This window comes from Triturus cristatus, chromosome 2_2 (assembly GCF_964204655.1).
Source record: "Triturus cristatus chromosome 2_2, aTriCri1.1, whole genome shotgun sequence".
Lineage (NCBI taxonomy): Eukaryota > Metazoa > Chordata > Amphibia > Caudata > Salamandridae > Triturus > Triturus cristatus.
The window spans coordinates 757412465-757440450 of record NC_140582.1 but is presented as its reverse complement, the minus strand read 5'-3'; the positions used below and the strand labels follow the sequence as shown (position 1 = coordinate 757440450).

At 43.3% G+C, this 27986-nt stretch overlaps 1 protein-coding gene across 8 annotated transcripts in view; it reads left to right on the top strand.

Moving 5' to 3' along the window:
- Window positions 1-27986, top strand: part of ZDHHC2 (zDHHC palmitoyltransferase 2) — a 555886-nt gene that overhangs the window by 433515 nt on the left and 94385 nt on the right. For 5 of the 8 annotated variants that reach the window (XR_014978173.1, XM_085642022.1, XM_085642020.1 and 2 more), the window contains one exon: window positions 19129-19227. The exons of 2 other annotated variants lie outside the window; for them this stretch is intronic. Coding sequence is in view for 4 of the 6 variants with exons in the window: in XM_085642022.1 (XP_085498148.1) it covers window positions 19129-19227 (99 nt within the window). In the remaining 2 variants the exon portion in view is untranslated. Of the gene's footprint in view, window positions 1-618; window positions 1278-19128; window positions 19228-27986 lie in introns of those variants that run through there. One more of the 8 variants, XM_085642024.1, reaches the window with a different exon arrangement.

The following is a 27986-nucleotide window of genomic DNA, read 5'->3' as shown; positions in this document are numbered from 1 at the left end:
TATTGACTATGATCATGCTACTAGCCATTTTCATATAATCATTTCACTAACTTTCTTTCAACAAACTTTAAAAATGATAGTCTGTTGTAGGTAGGCTGGTGTACTCTAATAGTTAACTTGTAATCCTACTCTACCCTAGTTTATGCCTGTATGGCTTGGTAATGTTTCAATAGAGAAATTCCACAAACCTTTATCAGTTTAATCAAAAAATATAGTTCATGGCCATTTTTGTGAAACCACAACAAGAGAGCAACAACTTACATTAGCCTTCAAATGTCTGTTTAACTGCAAAATGCTTTGCATACCCTAGCTACATTGTTGAATTTACCAGCTTTCCCCAGACAAAACCCCAGTTAGTTCTGAAGCTTATAGCCATGCAACCACCATTTGGTTTAACTTTTTCATAATGGCATTGCGAAAGATTCTAACCAAAGTGCTTCATCATAAACAATTGTTGGGAGACTTCTTTAACAAATAATCATCATTAAATCCCCGTTCTCTAATTTCTCAAAACTAATACATGTTATGACTGTCAAGGCAGTATAATCTTTGCAATCAGCATTGTAATTCAAATAGTGAGCTGTCTTAAATCTATTCCTACTCTTGTTTCATTCACAGGTACATGTGCAAAATACCCATCGTTGTTAAGAGATTTCTTCAGTCTTGCATCAACATAGAGTCTGTTAACGGTTTATCCACTTACTAAATGTAGTTTTCACTAACATAGATGTACTACAAAAAATATTGTCTCCACAAATTTATATCGGCCCTTTGAAAAAATTGCTATCCCACAGTTTAGGCCGAACCTTCTTTTTTCAAGAGTTTGCACTCATTTCATTTTTACAGTGTAAAGTGTTTAAATAATTATGTTATAATATTCTGTGCCCATATATATGAAACAGACCTAGATGTTCTCAAAACTGTTAAACCAATAAAAATTCACAGTTTCCTCATTTGCAATCTTAACTTCCATGCCACTCCTAATAATCGCCCCATAATCAGATTACATTCTTTAACTTTAACACAGTACAGCTTCTGCAAATAAGAAACCACCTTTAATTCCTGTATTCTTTTCATTAATAGATTTCCTTACCTCATTTTTTGGATCTGTGTCCTAAAATTTAATCCCGATCTGTAACAGTCCATCAACCAAATGCAACCTATTATTCAGTTCCATTAATATACAATAATAACTTTTACTGTAAAATTCCATATATGCCTATGACTGGCACATATGTTGATGACACAAATAAACAGCTCAGCAGTGTTTTCAAATATCCTTCTTCAAAACATGTACTGTTGGTTTCTATTAATAAAGTATTGCTTTACATTCTTCTCTGTTGTTTAGTATGTTATTTTCATTGGAACCATATTTAGTGCACTTTTGTGATCATCACTTAGTGTCTTGTTTGCATGCTGATGTTTTGTGTAATTCATAATTACTAGATAGAACATTGGCTAAATCCCATGTCTTTATTTTTGTTCTGATTTTCTTAAGCCATTCAAAGTGGGGGTTTGCCTTTGGGCCTGGCCTCAGGGACCTCATCCACCAGGGCAGTTTGTTTTTAATGAAGGGGAAGGGAGCTCTGCGGCCCCTCTCTCGAAGCCTTGTTGAGCCCTAGGGAACCCAGAGCAATTTCTAAGACTAGAAGTGGAGGGGGCCACACAGCCCCCCTCCCCAGGCCTTGTTAGGCTCTGAGGACCCCAACCCCCAGAATTGTGTATTTTTTTAAGGGGACAGGGGCTGCCGTATTTGCAGGGGAGAAGGCATACGGACATCCCTTCCTGGGCCTATTTCGGCCTTAGGGACCCATCTCCCTAAGGTCCTGCCCAGTTAAAGGTGGGTGCCCTAGTGCCCATGCAAGGCTCCCACCATAGCGTCATTGGGGGCCGCGGGGTGAGCCCAAGGGCCACTACGGCCCTAGACAGCTCCCTGCATACAGCAGAAGCCGGCATTGCTAATATAGCTGCTCTCTACAGGTGGAAGCTATCTTTTGATCTGTTTCCCTGCCCACTTTGCTGCAGGCAGGGAAACAGATCACTGCTACCAGCGGGCAGGAGCATTTTTGAAACTCCCACCAGCTGGGAGTGGACTTGGTGTTTGCTCCTGCTTGGCAAGAGATTTGAAACTGCTCCCACCAAGCGAAAGCATACATAGGTTTCCGCTTAGCTGCTCCCCATATCAAAAATATTCGGGCCCGAGATTGGGCTCCCTAGGGACTCTCAGGGTGACAATTCGCATGTCCCACCTCCCCACACAGATTATTTTTGGCCCATGGGTGGACTTCCTTGGGCCTCTGTAGACTCGGGAAGAGGGGCACGCAGCCTCTCCCCTTTATGAAGTCAGCCAGGTAGGCTCCCCAGCGAATAAATAATTTAAATGCGGCTGAGCTGCCATTTTGTTTTTTTTCCCAATCCCTCAAGAGTCTTGTGAGATTGCGCCATTTTTTAACCATTATTTTTTCTTTTTTGGCTCTGTGGGGGAATTCCCTCTGGGTCCACCCCTATGGGCCTAGGTGCTAAGGGTATCCCTACCCTGCCCCATATATCTTTATATTTTTAGAACTTTAGTACACGGCGGTCAGCAACATTTTTCTTATGTTGCTGCCAGCCAATCAGAGCACTTGCTCTTGCGAGAGTCTGACTCCCGCATGAGCGAGATGGTCCAAGGGAAATAAAGCTCCATGGGCCAATGAGAATGCTCTATTTTTAAATTGCCACTCCCAAGAGAGTCTCTAAGACTCCCGCAGACCCAACTGCCAAAATATATAATAATTGTTTACTCTTAATTTCTCCAGAACCATCAAGTCTTATGAAAAATGCATGGGGATATTGTGTTTTGGGACACCCCCTCATTTCTTAGCCCCTGCTTTATGTGTTACCCCAAAACTTTCAAAATCGAAAGGAAATGAGGTGGATGAACCTTTTATTTCAGTTGTTTTGTGACGATTCGTCAAATAGAGTCAAAGTTATTAGCCAACTAAAGTTATTAGCTAACTAAAAAAAACTCTTCAATGGAAAAGCAGACTATACATATATATATATATATTCACTGAAAAAACCATAGGTTTCAGGAACGTTATAGTTAGTTGGACATTTCACTCGTACAAAACCATAGAAATTCCAGCGTTATATTTAGTTCAGCTAACTATAACTCGCGCCCCCGCAATGCACTGTGCATAATTTTTAGTTAGGAAAACTATATTCATTTTTTTTTTTTTTTTTAAATATTATACAGAAGTTGTGCACCCTTCGTGCACCTCCCAAGATGGCTGCGCGCATTCTGGTAGCCATTTTGGAAAGTCGCGCTGGGGTCGCAACTTCGGTGTGATTTGTAAAGTATTAAATATCTTTAAATTAATTATAAAAAAAAGTTTTCCTTTAAGTGTTTGTCTAAATTTATTAATAAAAGTATTTTTAAAGTATTATTTTCAATATAATTTCAAAAAAAGTAAAGTTACGAAATGCGCGGTGGAGCCGCTTAATGTGCGCGACATCTCCCCGCACGTATTTCCTGGGTCGCGCCGTGATTGCGCCGAGATCGCACCGAAGTCGGCGTATTTTTAAAGTTGAAAAAATGACTATAGAAAGTTTGAATATGATATTAGACTTAACAGTTTTGCCAATATACTTATTAAAAGTTTATAGAAATCGTAATTATTTTTGCTAGGAATCGCGCACCCAGCGCGACTTAGAGCCACGCACCCATCGCGTTCACATAGGGGGCCGCGCTGAGCGCCGCGCACCCCTCGCGTTCACACCAGAGGCCGTGCTGGGATCCACACACCCATCGCGTTCACACTAGGGGCCGAGCTGAGCGCCGTACACCCCTCTAGTTCACACCATAGGTAGCGCTGGGAGCCGCGCACCCCTCACGTTTACACCAGGGGGGCCGTGCTGGGAGCCATGCACCCTCCGCGTTCACATCAGGGGGCCGCACTGAGCACCGCGCTAGGGTCCCGACTCCATTTTTTATTTTTTTTAAACTGTCCACTTTCATTAATTTACATTCGCCCCGGGGACCCCATCCCCCGGGGCATGCCCAAATATAATTTTTTTCTGCCTTTAAAAAAAAAACTGAGGAGGGGGGACTCCCACCCCTCTCCCGGCCATTTTGGGCCCCGGGGACCCCATCTCCCAGGACCTGGCCTCATGGTTAGGGACCGTGGGGGGAGCCCGAATGCCCCCATGGTCCCGACGGCTCCCCGCATCCTGCGGTAGCCGGCATTGCTTTTCCACACGGGGAGCTGCTCACATGCAGCTCCCCGTGTGGAAAAGCAATCTGCTTTGGATTTTGGAAGACAGAGCAGGTTTCCCTACTCTCGCTTCCAAAATCCAAAGCAAATTTGCTATGACAGGGTGGGAGCCATGCTCCCACCCTGTCATAGCAAACAGCAGTGTCCCGGGGGTTGGCACCCCAGGACACTGCAGGAGCCGTCCCTGGGGGGTGGCGGTCCCCAGGGCCATCAAGGGCTCCAAGAGGGGACCAAGCGGCCCCCCCTACCTTTATTTACTTAGCCCCGGGGAGCAAATGATCTGGGACCTGTCGCACCCAGGGGCCTCATTTAAATCAAGCGCGGGCTTCATTTGAAAAAAAAAGTTCATGGATTCATGACCCCATCACGCATTCTGCCGAAATTATAAAAAAAAATCTTTTAGGCCTTGGGGGTCCTTGTGGGACCCCCTGAACAGGCCTAAGGGGTCAGAGTGTTTCTACCCTGCCCCCTTTTCTTGTTTTAAACATTTATTTTACTGTTTTCTTGGCTGCCAACAGTTCCCAGTTTGGAGTGTTGGCAGCCAACGAGAATGAAGCTCGTGCCCGGGAGGGTTCGCAAATCAACCGCGTCCCTAGATATTGGAACTTTTTCTTTTTCAAATTTCTCAGGAACTACTGAACGGATTTACACTATTTAACAAAAAGGGCTCTTTCTGAAACAAGACCTACCTTTTTGCCAAATTTAGTGTAATTCCGTTCAGCAGTTCGGACTGTAGCTTTGTCTAAAGTTTCCTATGGAAAATTAAATGGGGAAAACACATTTTGGGACCCCCCTTTTTTCTCAGCCCCCCGCTTGTCGAATCACCCCGAAACTTTCAAGACAGGAGCTGACTGGAGCGGGCCACTAGTTTGGAAAATTTCGCGAAGATTCGTAAACCGGCGCCAAAGATATTGAGAAAACAAATAACACTTTTCCTATGGAAACTAGGTCCTAACTATAACTACCTACTGGTGACCGCCAACTATATTGGTTGAAGTACTTTCACCATAAATGTGTTGGCATGCTCTAGATCTGGCGAGCAGGTTGCAACAGGGGTACCAGAAGCAGAGCCTTAGTCTAGTAAACCCTGCACCCTACTGCTCTACTATTGGCCTCAGGAAGTGCTTGGTCCATATTATTTGTGAATGTGAAACTCAGTCATTTTAAAATCGATTTTCACACTTAGGTTCCAGAAGGTCTGAAGCACTCAAAGAAAAGCTTTACATCTGAACTATCACTCTGATATCTAAGTTTTATTATAATTTGGAAGGGTGGGAATTATGAGGGGAAACCGTGTGGGGACCTTAGTGAAGTAAGGGTAATTGAGCTGCCTAGCCATTTGGCTGTGCTTGACCTGATTGATTTAGGTAATACTCTAAGTGAGGACGAGTTATTCCTTTCAATCTTTAGAAGACATGGGCACCCATCAACTATATATTACATTTTTGTGACTAGGAATCTTATAAATTGTTTTTATTAAAGGGGAGGTTGTGCAGACAGAGTGGGGGGCCACAATGCCCTGTCTGCTCTAAGACAGCTGCCCTTTAGCAGGCTTTAACCTACCACTAGTATCAGCTACACCCAACACTCTACTGATGGCCTCAGACTTGTCTGGCGCCTTACAGAACCTATAGATGTCTTCGATTCGCTCTTGAATGAACACCAGGGTTTATTTCTTAATTGCTTACCAGAAGCTTGGGGAAATGTCTTGTCAGCTCACTATAATGCCCTATCTCTGGCCAATAAACAGCATCTTCTTCAACCTGTGAGGGGGACCCATGTTGGTTCGACAAACCCTGCTCAGTGGCAAACCGGAGGCTGAGGCTAACATTGGCTGTCTATTTTATACACCGTCAGTCACAGCATCCTTATTAGAGTTAGATTTGGCTATACACCATAGGACTGGTGGTAAGGTGCCCTGCCCTGATGAGATCCCATTTGATCTTATTAGGTGCAATATTCCTCTTTGGGACCCTCAGATCACCAACATTTTTACACCAGTTCCCTAAATACGTACATCCCATGTTCATGGAAACTTTCAACCATTGTGCCTATTTTTAGGTCTCGCCTGAGACAGCGCTTTAGCGCTGTTCTGGCGAGACTTATAGTAAGCACTTTTGGAAGTGCAAACGAGTGCTTTCAGGCCGCCAACTACTGTGCATGTGTGCCGGGCACGCGCACCATTTGGCAGCCTGAAAGCACTCGTTGTCTTTCACTTTCGCGGCCGCTCGGCCGCTTTGATGTTTTATCGTGATCGCGATGCTTATCTTTAGATGTTTGTCCTCGTGTTTTATCTTTATAGCTGTGCTCTGCGAGTAGGCAGTGCCCTGGAGAGTGCAGTGCCCTGCGTGGCACCCTGCTGGCACACCTCTCCTAGGTTTTTTTTGCATCACACACGAGCTGTCGAGTTTAAAAAGAATGCAGTGCCACACATGTGTCAAGTAGCAGGACTTGTTGCTGTGTTTCCCACGAGTCAGTGGTGGGGTGTCTGTATCAAGTGTCTTAGCTCACAGATCACACACTGATCCAGCAGGGAACTGGGACATTTCTGCTTCTCTCCGTATTGGGGCTGGTTTATTTTTCTAAATGGGGCCAGGCTTAGTATTTTTACACTTTTATGTTGTTGGCACTGGAAAGTTACCGAATTGCTGACAGCTATTCCACGCCTTCCCAATGTCAGAAAGTGCCCTGTACAAATGATATAAATATACTTACACACACACATATACAAGTCAAGTCAAAACTTTTGTATCCGATCTGTCAACAAATGTCCAACCATCATTTTTTCACATCGACCTTTCATGTGTGGCAGACATATTTCTGTATACTTTTAAGAAACATCTAGCTTTAAACACAATAAACTGGATTTGCATCTATTGTGCTTCACGCACGACAGTCCTGCAAGGACTCCGGCATGTAAAACCTCGGGCCCCAGAGACTACGTGCACTGCACCGCTTGAGTTTTTTTCCTTCCCCTGTCATCAGCGTCTTTGATGTTTCCTGTTCTCAGCTTGCTTCATCCCGCAACCCTGCCCAGCACCGCTCTGTCAGGCTAAGAGTCCCCATAACATCATGGATGTTGTGAGTTTCGAAATATCCCTGGTTAAAGAGCTGCTGTCTGAGTTGGAAAGCTAATGGGTGGAAATAACACACTGATATATCTGCTCCAAATTCTAAAAACTGCATAAATTCAGGTATTGATGAAAAAGGTTCTGAAACTTGCCTAAGCATTTTGCTTCGCATTTTTAATTTGCGGCAGAGGTGCTAAAAGTAAGATACTCTGGAAAAGACATGCCCATGTATACTTACACACACACATGCATGTGAGAAGCACCGTGCCAGCTAAATGAGCACTGTATCTGTGCTCTCCTTAAGTGAAACTTTGAATACAGTGTGTGAGCTCCCAATAAAAACTGCACACACCATTCTAATACATTTTTTAAAAACATATCACCTTTTTCTAGTGTGAAAGGTTGGGACAGAATGAAAATGAGAAGTGAATGGTTTCGGAGTTATGACGTGTGACGCGAGCACAGGCATCTTGGCTGTTTTAGTTACTTAAAGGTGCATTCCTTCAGAGGAGTGCCGGTCTCCTCTCCCTTCGTTGCTTGGTATTGGATGCCTCGCCACTTACCTCCTTTTTGAGGGCCTGGAATAGAACTGAGTGGGCTTGTGTACTGAGCCACCTCTAGGCGCTTCGTGGAGGGGTGATGCGAAAGGCTGCCTGGGTTGTGGTCTTAGGACAGAGGGGTGGTGTGTCTGCTGTTTTTTTTCACTGATTTGTCTACCTAGGAACAGTCAAGATGTATGCATTCTTTAAGGTACAGTCCTTCTGCTGTTTCTTACACACACTCACCCAGCACCATTTCCATGCACAAAAACTATTCACTCTTTCTTTCACACCCAGTGTGTAGTCATTTTATAGCTCTTCAATACCTGGTTCTCTCTTTTAAACCAACCCCATTTTTCTTATTCCTACCGCCCACCCGTTTCCTGGTTTACAAAAATCACTACTGTGTACGTCATCGCTCTACTCCCTGGCATGCACTCACATAGAAGTTTTTAACTCTTAGTAAAAGTACTGATTAAGAGTAAATAAATAAACGTTACTGCACTGAACCAAAACTTGAATCTAAAATCGAATACTGAGCATTCCATGCAAGATAACTTTTGCTATACTAATTTTTTGCTTTTTCTGAGAGATTTATGAAAAACTCGTTTATTTTGAGAAAAGTTAACCGGTAAATAATAAATATGGCTCATTGCATTTCATTGATTTCTGTACAATAGACAGGCAACAGGACGTGATGAAGGGGCCACTTAATCGAGGTGTCACTGAAAGCTCCTACTCGTATGGCTCTCTCTATCTGCATACAAATAAATAATAAACGCATTCGCCACCGCGCACATACTCCCAGCCTCCGACTGAAACGGACACATCTCTGAAGATTCAGGCACATTAAACTGAGAGCCCACCCGTTTCTTCTCCCCATGTGCCCTCCGAGTTGTGCAATTGTGTAGGCGGCAGGCATACGTGTGCTCTAAACCAACCCCATCTTTCTTATTCCTACCGCCCACCCGTTTCTTCTCCCCATGTGCCCTCCGAGTTGTGCAATTGTGTAGGCGGCAGGCATACGTGTGCTCTTGTGCAGTGAGGCATATTCAAGTTTTTTGATTTTTTTAACGCTGTGACACAGCAAACCTCGTTTAAAAAAAACAAACACTTTAATCCATGTTACCCAACATTTTTTGTGGACTTAATTTTTTTTTCAAATTGGCTAGATCTCATTGCTTCTTGATTTCCTCCTAGCCCGGTGAGCGTTAGCCCTGGCCTTTTCTTTTTATTCAGTATTTGAGTTTTGTCGTAGCAAGAGGTAAGTGACTTTTACAAATGTTAGCCTCCCCCGTTTTTGCAGCTCACATTGCATATCTGAAAGGAGTAATCTCGATAGTCTCTTCACATGGAAATGCATGTGTTTCTGCTGGGATCCTGGGTGTACAGTGGTATTGAGTATAAAATAAATCATTATTGGAGTGGAAAGGTGGTTACCTATGCAGAGAGTGACTTGTTCATTTTTTTTATTTTGCAAGTGGAGCCTTGCTTTCCTGCAGCCTGGACATTTCAGAATAGCATCGCTTTCCGTCCCTAACCCCTCGCAGCTTATTTATTTGTTGGTTTGTGAGTTGAGGAAGATGATCTATCTGATGCTTTTCTTTTCACATTCTTGCCGATCTTCCTGCGTGTTTTCCTTCTTTCAGGGGGAGACCGGGGAGAGGGCTTTTGCTAATGGAAAGAATGCAGGGCGTGTGACTGAAAAATGTTTTGTTCTGAGCTGGTTAAGGTCCTATAATGGACGTTTCTTCCAATGTTTTAATGCAGTGTCCGTACCTGAGTCAAATTATTTATTAGGCCTAATTACTTTCACATTCGGCCATTGCTTGTTATACACTTGTTTTGTTTTCTTCTCTTTCGTAGTTAGGGAAATGTGATGGTGAAAGGCAGCACGAGTACATTTAAAGTGTAACATTTGCTTGAGTTTTCGTCTGTCCTTGTGCTTTCATTTCGCACCCTCTTTTATTTGTTTGCAAAGCGCTCTGATACCCACGGGTCTCGCCAGCGCTATATAAAGCTTTATAAATAAAAACTCGGGCGCACTTCAAATTACAAGAACGGTTCTGTTTCTGGCCAGTCCCGATCACTGACCCTTGGAAACACTCTCTGCTCACTCCCAGCTCAGCACATCCAACTCTTCCCTCAGTCTACAGCACAGAGCAGCCGATTTAAAGGGGGCGCCGTTTTTCCACAGAAATTGCGTGCACTTCGCCCCGGAATCAGACTTGGCACCAAGATAACAGGCCACAGACATGCCTCATAGCTGAAAATAAAATAAATGCAAGTCCAGTCTGGTCATTAGATAAAGCTCTCTACCAGGTTTTATTGTTGTAGCCCTCTCCATGGATGTTTCACGGGAGCCATTTCAATCAAATGCTAGATGTGTACTCTGTTTTCAGCTGCAAGAATTTCCCTGAAACATGAGCCTAAACGTCTGACTGTTGCATGTGGGCACTGATAGGGCTGATAAGGAAGAGTGATTATGGCAATAAAGGAGGCCTGTGCGAATTCTGTAGCCTTCACTGCTTGTGAATAAGCACATTATATGCGTGCTCTCCCCGTTACTTTTGAAAATGTATCCATGTGTTAAGATGTCTGAAATGGCCGCAAGGAAGCTCTACAAATAGTGCTCCGGAGTAGCACTAATTTCTGTTATTTATTAACAAAATAAACAGATACACATTTGTGTAGCACCCAAATCAGATTTCTAAGAAACCACCGTTGTGAAACCAACACACCAAGAGCCCCACTGTTCGTTCTCTTGAACCATCAGACTGACACATCTGAAGCACTGTCCATAGCAGACTGACACACACACACACTCACTGCACCCCGCACTGAATCCTACTTCTGCATACTTAATATACTTCTGCAAGTCATTCATACACTGGCACACTTTAAATCCGTATAGAAAGCAATGCATAGCATATTGTGGCAACTAGCTCATACACACATCCACTTGGCTTGCAGACACTACACCTCAACACCTTACTCCAACAAACGGCAAACAAATACAAATGCCTACGCCACCTAGAACCCAATGCAATGAAGAGTACACTTGGCTTTACCACACCCTCTAGATAGGTCTGAGCTCTTAAAAGCTCTTTTCTAGTGTTATAAAGTCTTTTAGGTACATCTAGGCTAAACATGCATGTCACAATTTGGGGTGCATCTGCGGTTAAAATCTACTGTGACACCTCACCTATTGATCATTTTTGTTATTAACTATGGAAAAAGATCATGTGGCACTTTAAATACTCTTGAAATATCACCAGTCCCAAAAATCTGCATAAGTGACAAGTGAAATAGGCATAATTTCTAATTATGCCCTTTTGGCTGGTGCTATCATCTCACCACACCAAGTTCCCAGTCCTATTTACTTTCCATTCTGCAGAGGTCTGGTAAAAATAGTGCAATTTGTTAAGTATTACATCCCATAATGTTTGTGTAAGTTACCAGATCTTTAGCTGCCACGAAACACTTAACCATAGTATGGTCCTCCAGAATAAGGTCAAGACACACAATCAACCACAACCAACCACACACACACACAACCACACACACAACCACACAGACAACCACACACAACCACACACACACCCACACCCAACCACACACCCACACCCAACCACACACACACACCCAACCACACACACACACAACCACAATCACACACACACAACCAAACACACACACAACCACACACACACACACACAACCACACACACAATCTTAAACACAACCTCAAACACACACACAACCACACACAACAACACACACACAATCACACAAACAACCACACAACACACAAACTAACACACAACAACACACACACAACCAAGCACACAACCACGCACACAACCATGCACACAACCATGCACACAACCATACATACAACCACACATACAACCACACACACAACCACACACACAAACACACACACTCAACCACACACACTCACACAACCACACACACACAACCACACACACAACCACACACACAACCACACACACAACCAACCACAACCAACCACACAACCACACACACAACCACACACATAACCAACCACACAACCACACACACACAACCATACACAACCAATCACACACACACAACCACAACAACACAACCACAACCACACCCCAACCACACCCAACCACACCAAACCACACACAACCACACTCACACACAACCACACTCACACACAACCACACACACACAACCACACACACACACAACCACACACACACAACCACACACACACACAACCACAGCCACAAACAACCACACACGCACACAACCACACACGCACACAACCACACACACACTCACAACCACACACAAGCACACACACACAACCACACACACACACAACCATACACACACAACCACATAACCACACAAACAACCACACAAACAACCACACAAACAACCACACACAACCACAACCATACACACAACCACACATGCACAAAACCACACACACACACAACCACACAACCACAAACAGTTTTTTGGGCTGTCAGCATAAATAGGCTGTCACCAAACACGATGAACACCTCGGGAAAGTTTAGGAAGTCACCCTCAACTTTGAAACCACTTGCTGTTGCAGAGTGTGTGCTGTACACATGGCAATACCTTTACACAGCGGACTGTTGCAAGGAATGCTTTGAGCCTCGGAGGCTGACAGACTTCAGCCTGTGCATTAGTTCACCCCGACTTGGCGCTGCATGTAAACAGGGTGCCCACTGTCCAGCATGAAGTGAGACATTGTGATCGGGGCTGGAGATGCTATTTAGCAATCTGCTTAGAACACTGTGTTTCATTTATGGCATTAAACATAAAGGAGCACTGGCAATGCTGATAAACTGGATTTCATTTTGAGTAGTGACTAAAACTTTTAAAAAAACCTTCAGTACTGAAACAAGTGCAATAGGTCTTGCATTTGCAAAAGTTTAAGCTATTAGCATTGTTCATGACAATGCCTTTTTATCTATTTTATAAAACAAACACATAAATAAATGTCATTATCATTTACAATGCCAATAGCTAATGTTGCATTATTATTAGCAATGCCAACTGCTCACACTTTTATAATGCGAGACCTATTGCATTGCAAATGCTTGTTTAAAAAGGGGACTGTATGTCTCCAAAGTGCTATAGGCCAATTTCTTTATTAGATAGCACAGTTAAATCATTAGTAGAGTGATCTACAACCGTCTTGCTCAGTGGGCACAAGAGCAAGAAATCCTCACTCCTTTTCAATTTGGGTTGGGTACAGTAGAGCAGTGCCTAAATCGGAGCCTAATAGTTAACAAATATACATTAGTTAGGCCCTTGGTGGACCTCTCAACAGCATTTGATTCTGTTGATAGGACCAAGTCGTGGCTGAGGTTGTTGGATATGGGTGTTCTGACCTGATAGCTAAGGTCCCAGTGAGCTTAAATGGAGAAATATCCCCAGAATTCTGTCTTAGGCGTGGAATGCGCCAAGGATGTATCTTGGCACCCCTTACTTTTTATTATATATATCAATGGTCTTTAACCCCATCTGACCTCAATCCCAGTTGATACACCCAGAATCGCTGGTACCCAAGTACCAACATTGCGCTATGCGGATGATCTTATCCTGTTTGTCCAGACTCCCAATGCTTTGCGGGTGCTAGTCGACCGATTTGTCCACTTTATGGATAATCTCAACCTGGTTACTGAGTAAGTTGAATCCCAGATCATGGCTTGTGGGCCAGGTAGAATTGATATTCGTAGGCTTGTCATCAAAGGTAATCCCATGTGCAGCATAAAAGACTTTAGTTATTTGGGAGTCATTTTTAATGCCCTGGGCTCCTGGCAGCCCCAGCTGTCCAGTTTGTGTCTTAAGCTCAGTAGGTCAGCGGGAGCAATTTTTAATCTCCCTAGAACAAAGGGGAGGTGGACCATTTCATCTCTCCTAAAGGTATATAATGTGCAATGCGTTCCAGCTGCCACATATGGGGCGGGAGTTTGGGGTTATCATAAATGCTTTCCCTCCAGCTAGAGGAAAACCGCATATGCCAGATGCCTCTATATTTCCCACTGACTGCCTCCAGTTATATCACGCATACGGAGCTAAATCAGTGATACATCGAGGACAGGGTTCGTTTAGCCCCATTTTTACTTTGGGTTAGTGTGTGGGTCAATCCGCAAGTGCAGCTTTGTAGGGAAGCCATCTTGGACTGTCTTAGCCTGGACGAGGGGTGTGCTATTCTCTGGCTAAGTTAACAAAAAATACTCTGCTGGTTTTTTATAGGTACCTTGCCAGGAGGGAGCCCGTCTTTTCTCTCTCACTAGATGTAACACAATGGGAGAGGTCCCTTTTTTCCCGCTTTAGAGTTGGCACGGTTTGGCTGGTTATGAGCACAGGTAATCCAACTGACACTTCGTGGCGATCAGTTTATTCTGCTCATGCAATGGAACCTCTGTGCAGTCGCTATTACATTGCATGTTTTTCTGCAATCTTTTTTATTATCCCTGCAGACTTTTGCTCACACCTCTTTTAAAATCATAAGGACACCGCAGATGTAGAGTGGCCTTGCACCACCTGCAACTGTTGAATATACCAGTCATTTTCTTTAGGGTGTGCTCCTTTTTCTAAGCGATAGGAAAACTTGGAGGGGTAATCACACAAGTTTGATTATTTCTGGTGAAACACAGATATTATGTGTTCTTTAAGTATCTCTGGTTGCGCTTGTCTACCGTTTTAAACTTTTGTATCCTATCTATTTTATCAATTGTTTTTATAGACGTTTTACCCATATCTTTTAATCTTGTATTCTGCACATTATATGAGGGCTGCTAATTGTTCGACAGCATATTTATCCCATTTTTATTTTTGATTGTTTACATGAGCTTCAGTGTCAATGTCCCCTGTTTGCGCTATTTTGTATGATTTTGTTCTTTTACATTTTTGTGTTCATGATTGCATTGTCTTGATCTGTGTCTTTTATGGCCATAATTGGGCGAATAAAGATTTTTCGACTTACTTATAAGATGTCAAAATACAAAAAAATAATTTGTGTCTTTGTCCACTGGCAATAACAGTGCTTTGGTTGCTTATTCTAAACTATAATCAAATAAAACAATGCATTTTCTTTAATTTGTACAGAACAAATATAATAATAACATAATATGAAATGACAAATAGAGATGTGTTCCTTTAGAACCCTAACAAAGAAGGTAACAAAACAAAACATACGTTTTTGGAAGATTATCCTTTTAAACAACGTTAATTGAAAAGTGAATAAAGACACAGGAAGAAAGTAAAGTAGTGCACAAAATAATTTTTTTTATTTGAAGGTGTTTCTAGATCCAGATATCTGGATGCATTCTTTATATTTGTTCCCTTCACATCTACCTTTAAACCATAATTTCTATCTTATTTACATAGTTGTTGTAGTTTAAGATTTTCACATAGCTCTACTGTTTACTAAATTAAATTATTATCTGTTTGCAGATCTATTCTTATATTATTATATATCATCTGCATAATAGGATATATGTGTGATATCATTTTCAAATTCAAACTGATAGTCTCATACTGCATGATGATTTTATCCCTCGGTGATATGAAAGCATCAGTTAATAACCAATACCCAGGGGCGGCTACTCCATTAAGGGTGGAGGAGTGTCGCCTCACTCCTTTCTCACAGTACGAGAAGCAGAAACATAAAAATAGTATTTTAAATACCATTTTACGTTTCTGCTTCTCGCGCTGCGAGAAAGCAGAATGGTATGCCTGGTTGGTGGTGGGCAGGTGGGCGGGTCGCAGAGGAGTGGCTTGCCCAATGCTATGGGTCCTGACTGTTTGGTCGGCCCTCTGGGGCGGACCAAACCAGTCATGGGTACTCTGCATGCAGCCTACATAGAGAAAATGGCCTCCCTTCAGGCGCCGGGCAGGGCGCCATCCGCACCAATCACAACGCTGCCATTGCAGCGTTGTGATTGGCTTAGGGGAGGGAGGATGCCTACTTCCTGTTCCTGCCGGAGGCAGGAGAGCAGGAAAGCAGCAGGAAAACAGGGACTGGGACCCGGCCAGGAGTGGAGGCAGCACGGGACCCGGTAAAGTAAGTTTTTTTGTTTTTAAAATCTCCCCCAACGCAAACCCCCATGCGACTTCCCCACCCACCCCCCCGCCCACGAGTCAAGCGAGCTGCGTCTGCCAATACCATTCAATAAAATTGGACCTCTAACTGTACTCTGCACTCATACTCCTTTAGAGCATGCCATAGATAATACCATCTGTATGGTTAAATCTGTCTCCATATCCATTGCAACGCTTGACAAAGGGAGCTCAACAGATTGAGCTATATCCACTACAGACACTAGCAATTTGAATACATCTGTTGGTAAGCTACCTGGACAAAAACCCCTTCATTTTCAGTGTTTCGAAAGTGGTAGCTAAATGTAAGAAAGGGTTAGATTTAGAGTGATTACTTGTATGAGAGACAGAAAGAAAAAGAACAACACCAGTGTGAGAAAGACAGGGTGTAAGAGCTGTAGTGAATTGCAGATTGTCTCTCAAGCCAAAATTCATTTGATTGAGTAATTCAATAAAAGTGCAGGGTGGGCAGTACTCTTCTCCTCTGCTGGGTGCTCTATAAAACAATGTAATATGTGTGCCTTATTGACAATTTAGTGTAGAAATAATCTGATTTTAGAAACTCAATCATTCAATGAATGCCAGTATTCTTAACTCTTACGAGATAGAGACAGGTTTAGTTGTCCCTCCAGAGCTTTTGTAAATAATAAACAATATAGAGGGAGAGGGTTGTTGGGCCAGCCCTCTTCAGCCATTGATTGCTGAAAGTGTCACTCACGTTGTGGATCAACACAAAGAAATGCATATGTGGAATGGGGCCAATGGATCATCCTCCTGTAGTCATTGCTTTGTTGTAAGTATGACTCTTGGGTTCACCCAAAAAGGCAGACATTCAGTGACTGGATAGTCATTTATGATGAGCGGTGGCATGTTGATTCCCTATATCCAAGTCCGCCTTGCAAAGGCTAAGCACCAAAAAAGATGCATAAAGCACTTGCTGATTTACTCTCTGATTCACTTAATTAGTTTCAAAATTTGTTTCACTTTGTGGTTGTATTCCACAGGCTGTTATTTTCCAGGTTAGTTCTCTCTTCTGCATCTATTATTCTAAATTAAATAAAGCATTTGCTCTAGATACCCAAACTGATCCATCTATGATCATTCTTTTGTATTTGAAGATTACAGGGTACTAGAGGGCTGGTCTCTTCCCCATGTACATTTTTATTTACCATTTCTTCTCCAAAGTTAGTACTGACAAGTTTCAGATTCTGGTTTATCCATCCTCTTTCTGTCTGTATTTTTTTGTTTTCTCATGGTTGCTGTTACAAGTAAATCAGAAGCCTTTCACCGTTCTAGAGTCATGATTTTCAGGTTCATTAGACTGAATTATAATTTGCTTCATCCTTTTAGTTACTATAGTTTAAAAACAAAAAAAAGATTACAGCAGACATACTTGAGTAATGTACAACATTAGGTGCTTAAAAAGGCTCACCAAACTAAACTAGTTTAAGATAAAAAATAATGGTGGTTCTCAATGTTAACGTGCAAAGTACTACAAAATAATTCATCATGGACATATCGGCATTGAACATCGACATCGAGCACGATCTCTGAATACATTTAAAGAGTTCACCCAAATTATCAGGGGGCAATATCAGATGGATGGAATTAATCTATTTATGGTGGTGGGTGAGGTCCCATAATATTACCAAAAGGTGGAAAGGATGCTTCTTACTGGTGAGCTAGTTATTTAAGTAGTGTGGTTCTCGGTGCATTTATATAAAGTGATTTACAAAATTATATGACGCCAATACATAAGGACTGCAAGTGGCTGACTTCATAATCTTTAAGTCAATGAGGAAAGGAATGTATGGAAGGTAAGAAGGAATGTAAGAAGAAATGTAAGGAAGGTAAGAAGGAATGTAAGGAAGGTAAGAGACATACTGAAATCTAAAAAGAGTACATGACTAGTTCAGGACGCTTCTAAGAGTGAAGATACAAGAATAAGCGAGGTAGTGCAAGTAAAAGCAATAACGTAACCTTACAACTTTAACGCATGTTTTGATAAATTGATAATCATTCTCGCCTAACTACAATCCTCATTTCTGTCATTTGTCTGTTCTACTTGGTGAAGTTATTGACCTGGAGTACTAGTCCTGCTCATGAATGTTGGCTTAGCTCACTCTTAAGTCTCCTGTACTGGGACAGAATGTGCCACTCATCCTGTTACTGTATCCCACATCCAAATTCATTCTCCTGAACCTCAACTCAAAATAAATCCCAATGTGTCCTTTTCTGGAAGACAATGTACTGTCCAGCTCCCTCCCACACTACTAACCGCTTCTAACAAATGCGGGTCTAATGTAAACACACACCATCTCCTCTGCCATAATTAATATACTTATTGCAGGAATTGGTGTTAATTTGTTTGGGTGTTTTGTCTAGTGCCTTTAGAAACTGAAGTGATTTGATGGAATAAAATATAAATTAAGCATATTAGACCCATATGTGATATTTTACTTGCAAGCAGGGTGTAATGTACTTCTTGTATAAGCGTCTCAAGAACTGAAAATATGTGGTGGCTTCCCTGAAACATCTATTAGGCGTTTACTATTTTCCTACTCATTCGCAAGTTATTGTTGCTAGAAGACAAACTCCTAATCTAAGTATTAAAAATATGTCTTAGGTGACGAGTTTAATCATTAACAGACATTTCTTCTGCTCAGAAGAGAGATGTTGGAATGGACTCATGCTTTTCTTCATTTAGATAGTCTAAGCAAATTCACTCCCGGTTTGCCTTTTTTACATCTGGCCTATTTAATTGCTGGTGAGATTCCAACAATTTCGCAAGCCCAATTTATCTAAATATGAATTTATAGCGAAGCTGGCTTGAGCACAAATATATGCTTAATTCCTTGCATGGGGAGCTCTTTTCCTAGGGCAAATATGGGGTATTCAATGGAAGCCTAAAGATGATTTAAAGAAACCAATTTTAAAGAAACCAGTTTTAACCAATTTAAAATTTTATTTTGAATTAAAACAAGCTAGCCAATTTTAAATAGACCAATTTAGCCAGAAAAATGGATTCTATATCAGTGAGTATAAATAAATCTGCCCCCTACATTGTCGTAGCCCGTGCCGTGTATTTCTCAATTGCTGTCATTGCTTTGTTTCATCCAATCTTAGCCAAGAACTTGAAATAGCGGATGCTTGCTGCACCAAGATCATTTTTCTCTTCTGCGCCTGCGTCTGCCAGCTGCCAGTACAAGCAGAAAGGACATCCAGGTAACTGAAATGTGGAACATGTTTTACCACAACGTTTTTTAATAGAATTTTTAGGTTGAAAGCCTTTGTAGTCCCACAACTATGGTCTATTATCTTAATTTCAGTAGCAACATTTATTAAACCAATAAATATACAAAAGTGTACAAAAGGCTGCAGGCAAAGAGCAAAGGTTATGTGCCATATACACCATCTGAATGCATTATACTTGAAGAAGGCAAGCCTGTCTGCGGCTGTCTGTATCCGGACGATGTACAATGCCAGCCATGCTGCCCTTTTCTCCCCAGCCTAGCCTCACAGACTAAAGTATGGTAAGAGTGCCCTGTCAGCACTCCGTCCTCAACCGTATGGCACCTTACTATTATGCACCCAACATGGAAGCCTCTCCTCATATTGCTCTACATGTAAGTTTAGCCTGCCCTCTACTGGTGAAGCCTTTTGTGGTACCCTAAGCTCCAATGAGCCATCCCAGAATCAGTGCTGCAAGAGTTCCTCCTCCCTCAACCAAAACAATATACATATCAGTCTAATCACAGTAAGATCCCTCCCCAAACAGCAAACTTACATCTGGGACTTGTTAACTGGCAATAACTGGGATACCCTCTTCTTAACGGAAACCTGGCTTAACACCCACTCAGCCCCAGATATTGCCCTTGCAGAAGGCTACTCGATCACTCACATTTATTGAGCCACTGGACTGGGTAGTGGGATTGTCATTTCAGCTGGATCTTCATGAGACTTGAGGGCGTAGACCTCATCGAGGGTCTGGCCTTCTTCTTTGAGATATCCTCCAATTTCTCGCTCTCAGGAGCCTTAGTTTACTGCCTCCAAAGCCTGTCCCTCAGCTCTTGACAATCTTATTATTGAACTTACCCCTTTCTATCTACAATATTCCAACTTTGTAGTCCTTGGAGATGTTAATGCCCACATGTGTGCTCCAAACTGCAGATCAGCAGAACAAATTAGAGAGGCAATGTGTGACCTTAACCTTCTCCAACTGGTAATGGGTGCCACTAACAGTGCTTGGCATACTCTGGATTTGATATTCTCCAACTGCCCTCCCCAATCTGTTGGTTCCCCTCTTCCACTAGTCTGGACAGATCACATTCTAGTGCCTTTATACGTATCTCTTACTACAGCCAGATCAACTTTATGAACATCTCTAGACCCTGGCGGAATATCCCTGAGTCCAGTCTTTCACATAGTCTTTCTCAGATTGAGGTCATCACCTCGGAAGGAATGGAGATAGCAATCAGCTCCTTCAACAACTCCCTAGTAAAAGGCTTTGATACTCTGGCACCCTCCAAATCTTTTTTCAGTAAGCACATCGCACCTTCCGCAAACTAGTTCATACCTAACTGTCAGTTTGAAAAATGCAATGCAAGCAATTTTAGAGGAAGTGGCGTAGGAACTGACATTGAGGACAAGTGAGCTTATAGCACTGCCCTCTAACAGTCTGGGGAAATATCAAAAAAGCTAAAATTGCTTTTTTTTTCTTCGCAAATTGCTGCCCCTGACAATGTCCCCAGTACGGTTTTAAAATCCTCAAACCTTTTTTGCAGCCAGAAGCCTGAAAACTAAGTGTGCCTGCTTCTCAGTCGCTGGCAGAGGACCTTTCCCAATTCTTCCACACAAAAGTGGAAAAAATCTATTCCAAGTACAACATACAGCCCAATCCCCCCATCTCCAAGCTAACCTCCACCACCTCTCCTGACAAGACAGGAGCAGGGCTTGAGTTATTTGACTCAACCTCATTAGCGGACTCGTAGCAAATAATTCATAAAATCAAATATGGCTCACCTCTTGATCCCTGCCCTGTCCTTTTTGCTCGCCAAGGCAGCACCCACCATTATTTCACAGATTAATGCCCTTTTTAACCTGTCTTTGGAAAATGGTGAGGTGCCTCTTAGTTGGAAAAAGGCACTGGTTATTCCTCTGTTATAAAAAGCAAATACTGACCCATGCCTCCTGAGTAACTACAGGCCCATTCCCTCCTTCCTCATCTCAGCAAGATGTTAGAAACTCTGGTTAACCGTCAGATCACCAGTTATGTGGAACAGAACAAGATTTTACATCCTACCAAGTCGGCCTTCCGTGCTGGTTTCAGCATGGAACTAGCCCTTCTTGGAGTCACCAAATACATCAGAGGTAACCTCGATGCAGGACAGAAGGAGGTGGTCATCTTATTGGATCTCTCTGTAACCTTCGGCACTGTGTTCCACAAGATCCTTTTACAAAGGCACAGACAGGCTTCACTGGTCGCTTTCTGAAATGGCTCTGCTCCTATTTAGCAGAAATACAACAGACAGTCTTCCTCTCCCCCTTTACCTTCCAGTCCAGGGCCATAAGCTGTTGCATTCCTCAGGGTTCATCACTAAACCCAAAACTTTTTTACATCTATCAGGCCCCATTAGCTTTAGTTGTGCAAAGTTGGGGTATAAACATTGTCTCTTATGTGGAAAATACTCAACTAAGGCTATTCTTCCATCAGCTCAATGACCCTGTATTTCACAACTTTAGAGGCTGCCTTGCATCCATCGCTCGATGGATGCATAACAGCTGTCTACAACTCCATTCTAACAAAATTGATATGCTGATGTTTGGGTCGTCCTCTCAACTTGACGCACTGTGTCTCTGGCTCTTTGACCTAGGGCCTACCCCCTTCCACAGCTGTCAGGAACTTGGGGATTATGATGGACACTGCTCTTCCCTTCAAACCACACGTCAGGCTACTGCAGCTACCTGCTTTGGTCTGTTAAAATCCTTGAGAAAGCTCCTAAAATACCTGTCCTTAGACACTCGTAAGGGGATTGTACATATGCTTATCACCTCCAGGTTGGACCATGCCAACGTACTCCATGTCTGCACCATGTACAAAATGCCGCAGCCAGGCTCATTCTGAGTATCCCCAAGCGTCAGTCCATCAGACTAGGGCTCAAAGTACTTCACTAGCTTCCGATCAAATCTAGGATAACATTTAAGAATGCTATGATCACTCATAAAGCACTACACCAGAAGGGTCCTAGCTACATCCAAGACAACCTTAAACACTACACTCCAATAAGGGCTCTTCATTCTTGTAACCAAACCCTGTTGTGCATCCCCAGATTCCGCAACGTCAGATCTGGCAGCAGGTCTTTCTCGGTTGTGCCCCCGGTCTTAGGAATGCTCTCCCACCCTCCCTTCATACCATGTCTAGTGTAAGCCTGTTCAAGGTGCAGTGCAATTTGGTGAGCTGTAACCTTCTGATCTTACCTGATATCATGCAAGTGCTAGGACACTTCTTCTGAAGCAGGAGTTGCGCTCTATGTAGGAAAGTAGGATCTGCTTCTAATGGTTACCCCCACTTTTTGCTATATGTTACACTGTTTTTGACGAGTCTGACTGGAATCCTGCTAATCAGGACCCCAGTCTATCTGATTTCTCCCTAATCTGTTATGTCATGTACTTAGGTACACTCCAGATTAGATACTGGGGTACCCTTGTCAGTCCCTAGTATATGGTACCCATGTACCCAGGACATAGGTACCCCAGGGGCCTCCCTTGGGCTGAAGCATGTATTATGCCACCCATGAGAGGCCATGCAAAATCGATCTACAGGCCTGCCATTGCAGCCTTTTTATGTTGGTGCATGCACCACTTACTTAAGATATAGGTTTACTATATCTAAGGGTCACTACATTTAAAACCTATAAGTCACCCCTATAGCAGGCCTTGACAGTCCTGAAGGCAGGGTGCTTGGTTCTAAGTGAGAGGGTGCCACTGCATGAGCAGGACACCCCTGCAGCCTATGGAGTCCATTCTCCCGGGTTGTTAGTGCTGCAGCCATTTACGACATATAGAGTGGCATTATGCGACCGCGTGATGACCAACTTCAAAACAGCTGAAAGTAACCCTATCGTGTTTGGTGTCAAACATTGTGGAATAATACCCCCACACCAGTAACAGGTGTGGGAGGTATGAGTCCACACCTCAGAAACGAGCTTTGTGAGGTCCCTGGTGTTCTCGGTATCAGCCTGGTAGTCCCGGGCAGCCCAAAACGGTTGCTGCTGACCAGAGACACATTTCTGCCCTCCTGCTGCTGAGCCAAGCTCGAGCAGGGGAAGGCAGAACACTAGGCATCCTGTCACAGGCAGGTGTGTCCACCTACCAGACAGGATTTAGTGTATTAAGCCTGGGTGGGTGTGCATGCCAGCGACCGAAAGTCTGCATGAGGGGCATATTTGGTGTCCCTGTGCATAGTGCAATTCAAACCAGTCCTGGGATCAATTGGCTCCTGCTCTGATGCAAAAGTGGACAAAGGACATTGGACTAACCTCCCCACTGTCCAGACCCTCACCTGGGAGGGTCCCTGAATATGTCTAACCCTCGCCCGTGGGTACAAAAGGGCTTACCTGGCTGTAGGACCCTAGATTCAATGTGGACAAGATTCTGATCAAGAAACCACTGAACTTCGAACGTCTGGAACCACTGGACTTCGTTTGGGCCTGACTTTATCTCCCTCTCAGTCCAAAGCTTCGTCTGGGCCCATGCACCATACAGGCTCTTTGCAGGCTCTGTGGAACATCAAGGACAACTGAAGCTATCTCCCTTGGAGTGCAGGAGTCACTCCCCTGTAACCGCAGGCACCACATCTCAACTGACCGGTCTGCTGCTCCTGAGCTCCTATGGACTCCAAAGGCTCCAACAACACAGGCTGTGGGTTTTCAAGTCCCTCAAGGTTCGAGCTGCCTTCTTACCAACTTTGAGATCAGAATCCCTCATGGGGGTTGCAATACCCGTACCCCTGTGCACGCATACATTTGCAAGTGCATATGCTTGTTGGCATTTCCAAAACAAGTGCACTGGTCTCCGAGTAGCCCCAACGTCTGGCACTATTTCCTACAAAGAACTTTGGCCACCTCACACCGAGTGTGCCATGGACTGTTGCTTTGCGAAACTGCTTGAGGTCCCGTCACGACTCCGGTGGCTCCAGCCTGTGGATCCACTTGAGGGTCAACACTGCTTTTCTTGGGCTCCGCTGGTTGCTCCTGGTCTGCCCTGACTCCCCTGTGTTTGGTGAGTCTCCTGGACCTTGCTGGTCCGAACCGTAACCTTCCTTGACCGACTGCATGGGTTGCCGCTGCCAAGGCTTGTTGGTGCTTCTGCCAGACACCGACCCCTCAGCACTCAACATACTTTGTGGGACAACTCGTATCCAGCTCATTGTTGTCCTCGACCTCTCCTGGTCCCTGTGGCTACAGAGTCAAGAACCCCCTCAATGCACCTGAAGCACCCGACTTTGGTGGGCATTCCTCTTCCGAGCCCCTGGTCACTCCTGAGTTACCCAGTCTCTGTCCTTTCTGCTTTCAGGTACTCTTCATCAAGAATCCACCTTTGGATTCCCAGCAGTGTCTCTTCTTCGAAGTCCTCCATAGAGATTGACGGCGGTTTCCGACACCACTTCAGACCTATGCACCCGGCTTCTCTGGGATAGGTAACTCTGGTACTACGGTATCCACAGATGGGGTGGCTCGCCAACCTCTTAAGGTCCCTCTTAAGGTCCACTGGGTTTCTTCGAAGTCCACTTATAAGGGTCCTTAAACTTTAAAACTTAAACCGCGACTTCCCCATAGAATTGTACAGAGTACGCGGTCGTGTTCCCACACTGCAACCGTCCTCCGTGGGGTCCCTACTTACTCACCTTGGGTGGTTCCTTGGGGTCCCAGTGATTCTGCGTACTCCAGACACTGTCTCAACTCCAGTCGTAGTTCTTATACCACTATTTTAGTATATGGTTTGGTCTCCTCCTGAAGTCCACTGAGTATTCGTGCTGTTTACTATTTTTTTTTGCTACAGTATTGTGTGCTTTGTGATTATCTGCGTGTACCAGATACTTTATCATTATAGAGAGTGTTAGATTGATAAATATATACTTTTATAACTACTGTATGGTTTCATTTACTCAATACTATAAAGTTTCATTCTGGTAAAACAAGCTGATTAACATTCCTTCAAGACTGCCCTCCACAGCTACCACTTGGATAGCTTTCTAAGGTTATCTTTGACCTCTTAAATCACCATAACGGTTGTTTGGACTGGTGCAAGGTGTCCACTCTAATTAGTGGACAGCATATACCAGGCCAACTTCTCACACTCTATAAATATTTCTTAATTCGTGCATTCAAGAGGAGAACTGGAGTTTCAAGATTATTTGTCTTTGAACCATTGGCCTGGGTGGTTTTAGGATCAAATTCCTGTTACTTAGAAAGATGTTCAACAGGAATGTTGAGAATGGAAGGCCCGAGCACATATCCATGTCGAACTTCACTGGCCACTGGAAATGACTAAGTCATCGATATGGATGGGCCACATTTTACTGCAAGTTCTTTCTAAAGCTTTCTAATGAAAGGTAACAAAGTAGGGCCATTTCTTCTTGATCTGATGCCTACCATAGTTTAGCTTTCTCACTGTCTCAGACACTGTATTTAGGCCTCTGCAGGGACAAAATACAAATTATTTTTGCAGTTACCTGTTTTTATAGTAAAACTTTAAGTCTATGGTGCTCATCCTCAGTTCCAGTTCAGTTGTTAAACCTTGTCTAGGAATACAGGATGATTGTTCTTTCATTAGGTCAGCATTAAATCCTCCCAAAAAACAGAAATCTACGAAATTATTTGCTAAGCAGCCTATCAGAAAATATTGCCATAATTGTCTGCCTGAATTCTATCTTATTTTTCAAAATCATAGCACTCTTCCACTATTTTGGAATTTGTGTGACTGGAAAGATGGGATATGCTGTGAGTCACATGGTCCATGTCACAAGTTTGGCACCCAGGTTTTTTTCAAATTTCTGAGGGTTGATACATGCCTTCACCTTCTGCACCAAGGAATCATGAAATTGGAAGGGATGAACTTTCTTTACTACCACAAATTGATTGTGAATACTCTGATGTCTGTCATATCCTGATCATATAATGCTGAAAATGAATTAAACCATGCAATCTCAGTGTTGTTGCATTCCAAATTTGGTATGGATTGCGTTGACCCTTTAGCTGTTAACTTCAAATTGGCTCTTATGCAAAGCTTTGTTAGGAAAACAATTCAGCATTTTTTAAATATCTGGCCAATTTTGTAGTGCATGCACTTTTATACATTGTTTGTTGAAAAACCAAAACAGTTGCTGGACAAAAGCTTGATAATGTACAAGTACAGTCCAATTGTTGGAGTTCACCGCTGAAGAATGTGTTGAATGACAATTCTAGCATAAGTTTAGATTATAGAATGCCCATTCTGATCCTATGACTGCCCTCCCGTTAAGCAGAATTTGTGATTGTTTTTCAACAGATCAGCATGATCATGATCACTCTTAATTCAGGGATGGCTCCTCCGTTAGAGCGAAGAGCGTCACCCCACTTAAAATCCCCCCAAAGCCTACAGAGATGAAAAATAAAATGGTAGTTCATTACCATTTTATTTTTGCATCCCCCGTCCCGAACCCAGCGTCAGGACGGGGGCAGGGCTGCTGCTGTCTGACAGCTAAAGGAAGGAGGGTGGGCTGGTATTGCATTGTTTAAAGTGTACATGTGTTGTTGGCTGGCCGTCTTGAGAAGGCCAGCCATGCATGTGTACTTTAAACCTCTCAATCCAGCTGTTTTAAGACAGCTGTTTTGAGAGAAAGTTCAGCCCTCCAGTGTGCTTTGGAGTGCCGAGTGAGGCTGCTCCCTCCAATCAGGGTGCTGCTCATATGCTGCATGTGAGTAGCGCCAGGACTGGGCAAGGGAGTTCCAGCATCTGGTTCCAGTTCCTGGATGAAGAAGAGGTCCTGAGCGAGGAAGTCATGTTAGGTAAGTTTTATTTTTTTTAAATACGTTGCCCGCCCCTGTAGATGCCAGCCGTCGATGTCTTAATTTTTGTGGACAGATTTGAACAAGTAATAGAACCCCCGTGCTCCATATTCAAAAACAGAAAATGTCCATTGGACAAATTTATTATGGATAAGGTAGGTCATTTATTATCCAAAAGTTTTTTGCCTTCATGAACATTTTACCAGGCTTTGCTTCCAGCAGTTTTGGCAGAGGTATTGGCTCTTGATTATTTTTATTCATTTTGTGTCTTCTTAGCTGAGACTGAATGGCCCTAAATAAATCTGCCAGCATAACCGGTGTTAATATTGATAAATGTTTTTAATGGTTAACCCAATCTGATCACCACAGTAAGAGGTCTGTCTACAATCAGTTTGGGTATGGCTTTTAATTGTACTTATCTTTCTTCTGCTACTTTTCAGCTTTTTCCTTTGCTTCGTTCTCTGTCTCTTCCTTCATTACCAAAGTTCATCGTATAATTCGACTTTTCCGTTAAGTGCAAATTTTCCACCTTGATAATCCTATTATTTTTTGGGAAACAGTAAATGATTGTCCTTCTTATCGTCTGCAATATTCAAACGTCAAATTAATGGAGGCTTGTTTGGTATCAATTATAGCGCTTTATCACTTTAATGTGCCAGTGGCAGGACTAAGACCCGCAGCCTCCGGGGTGCGTGAGGGGGCCCCGGAGCTGCAGAGCGCCACCTCAGCGCAGTACTCTGACCTGAAAGCTCCCGATTAAATCCGGAGCGTAGGCCCCTTCATATACCTTGTGGGGGTGGCGGAGGGGCTCAAGTTTCATTCCGCTATTGTAATGTGCCCTTGCGTGGTCGCCGCAAGTGCTGCTGATCGACAGAGAGCTTGACCTGCAGCACCAGCTTCCAAGGTGCTAGAGTTGGCAACAGAGTACACTTTCCC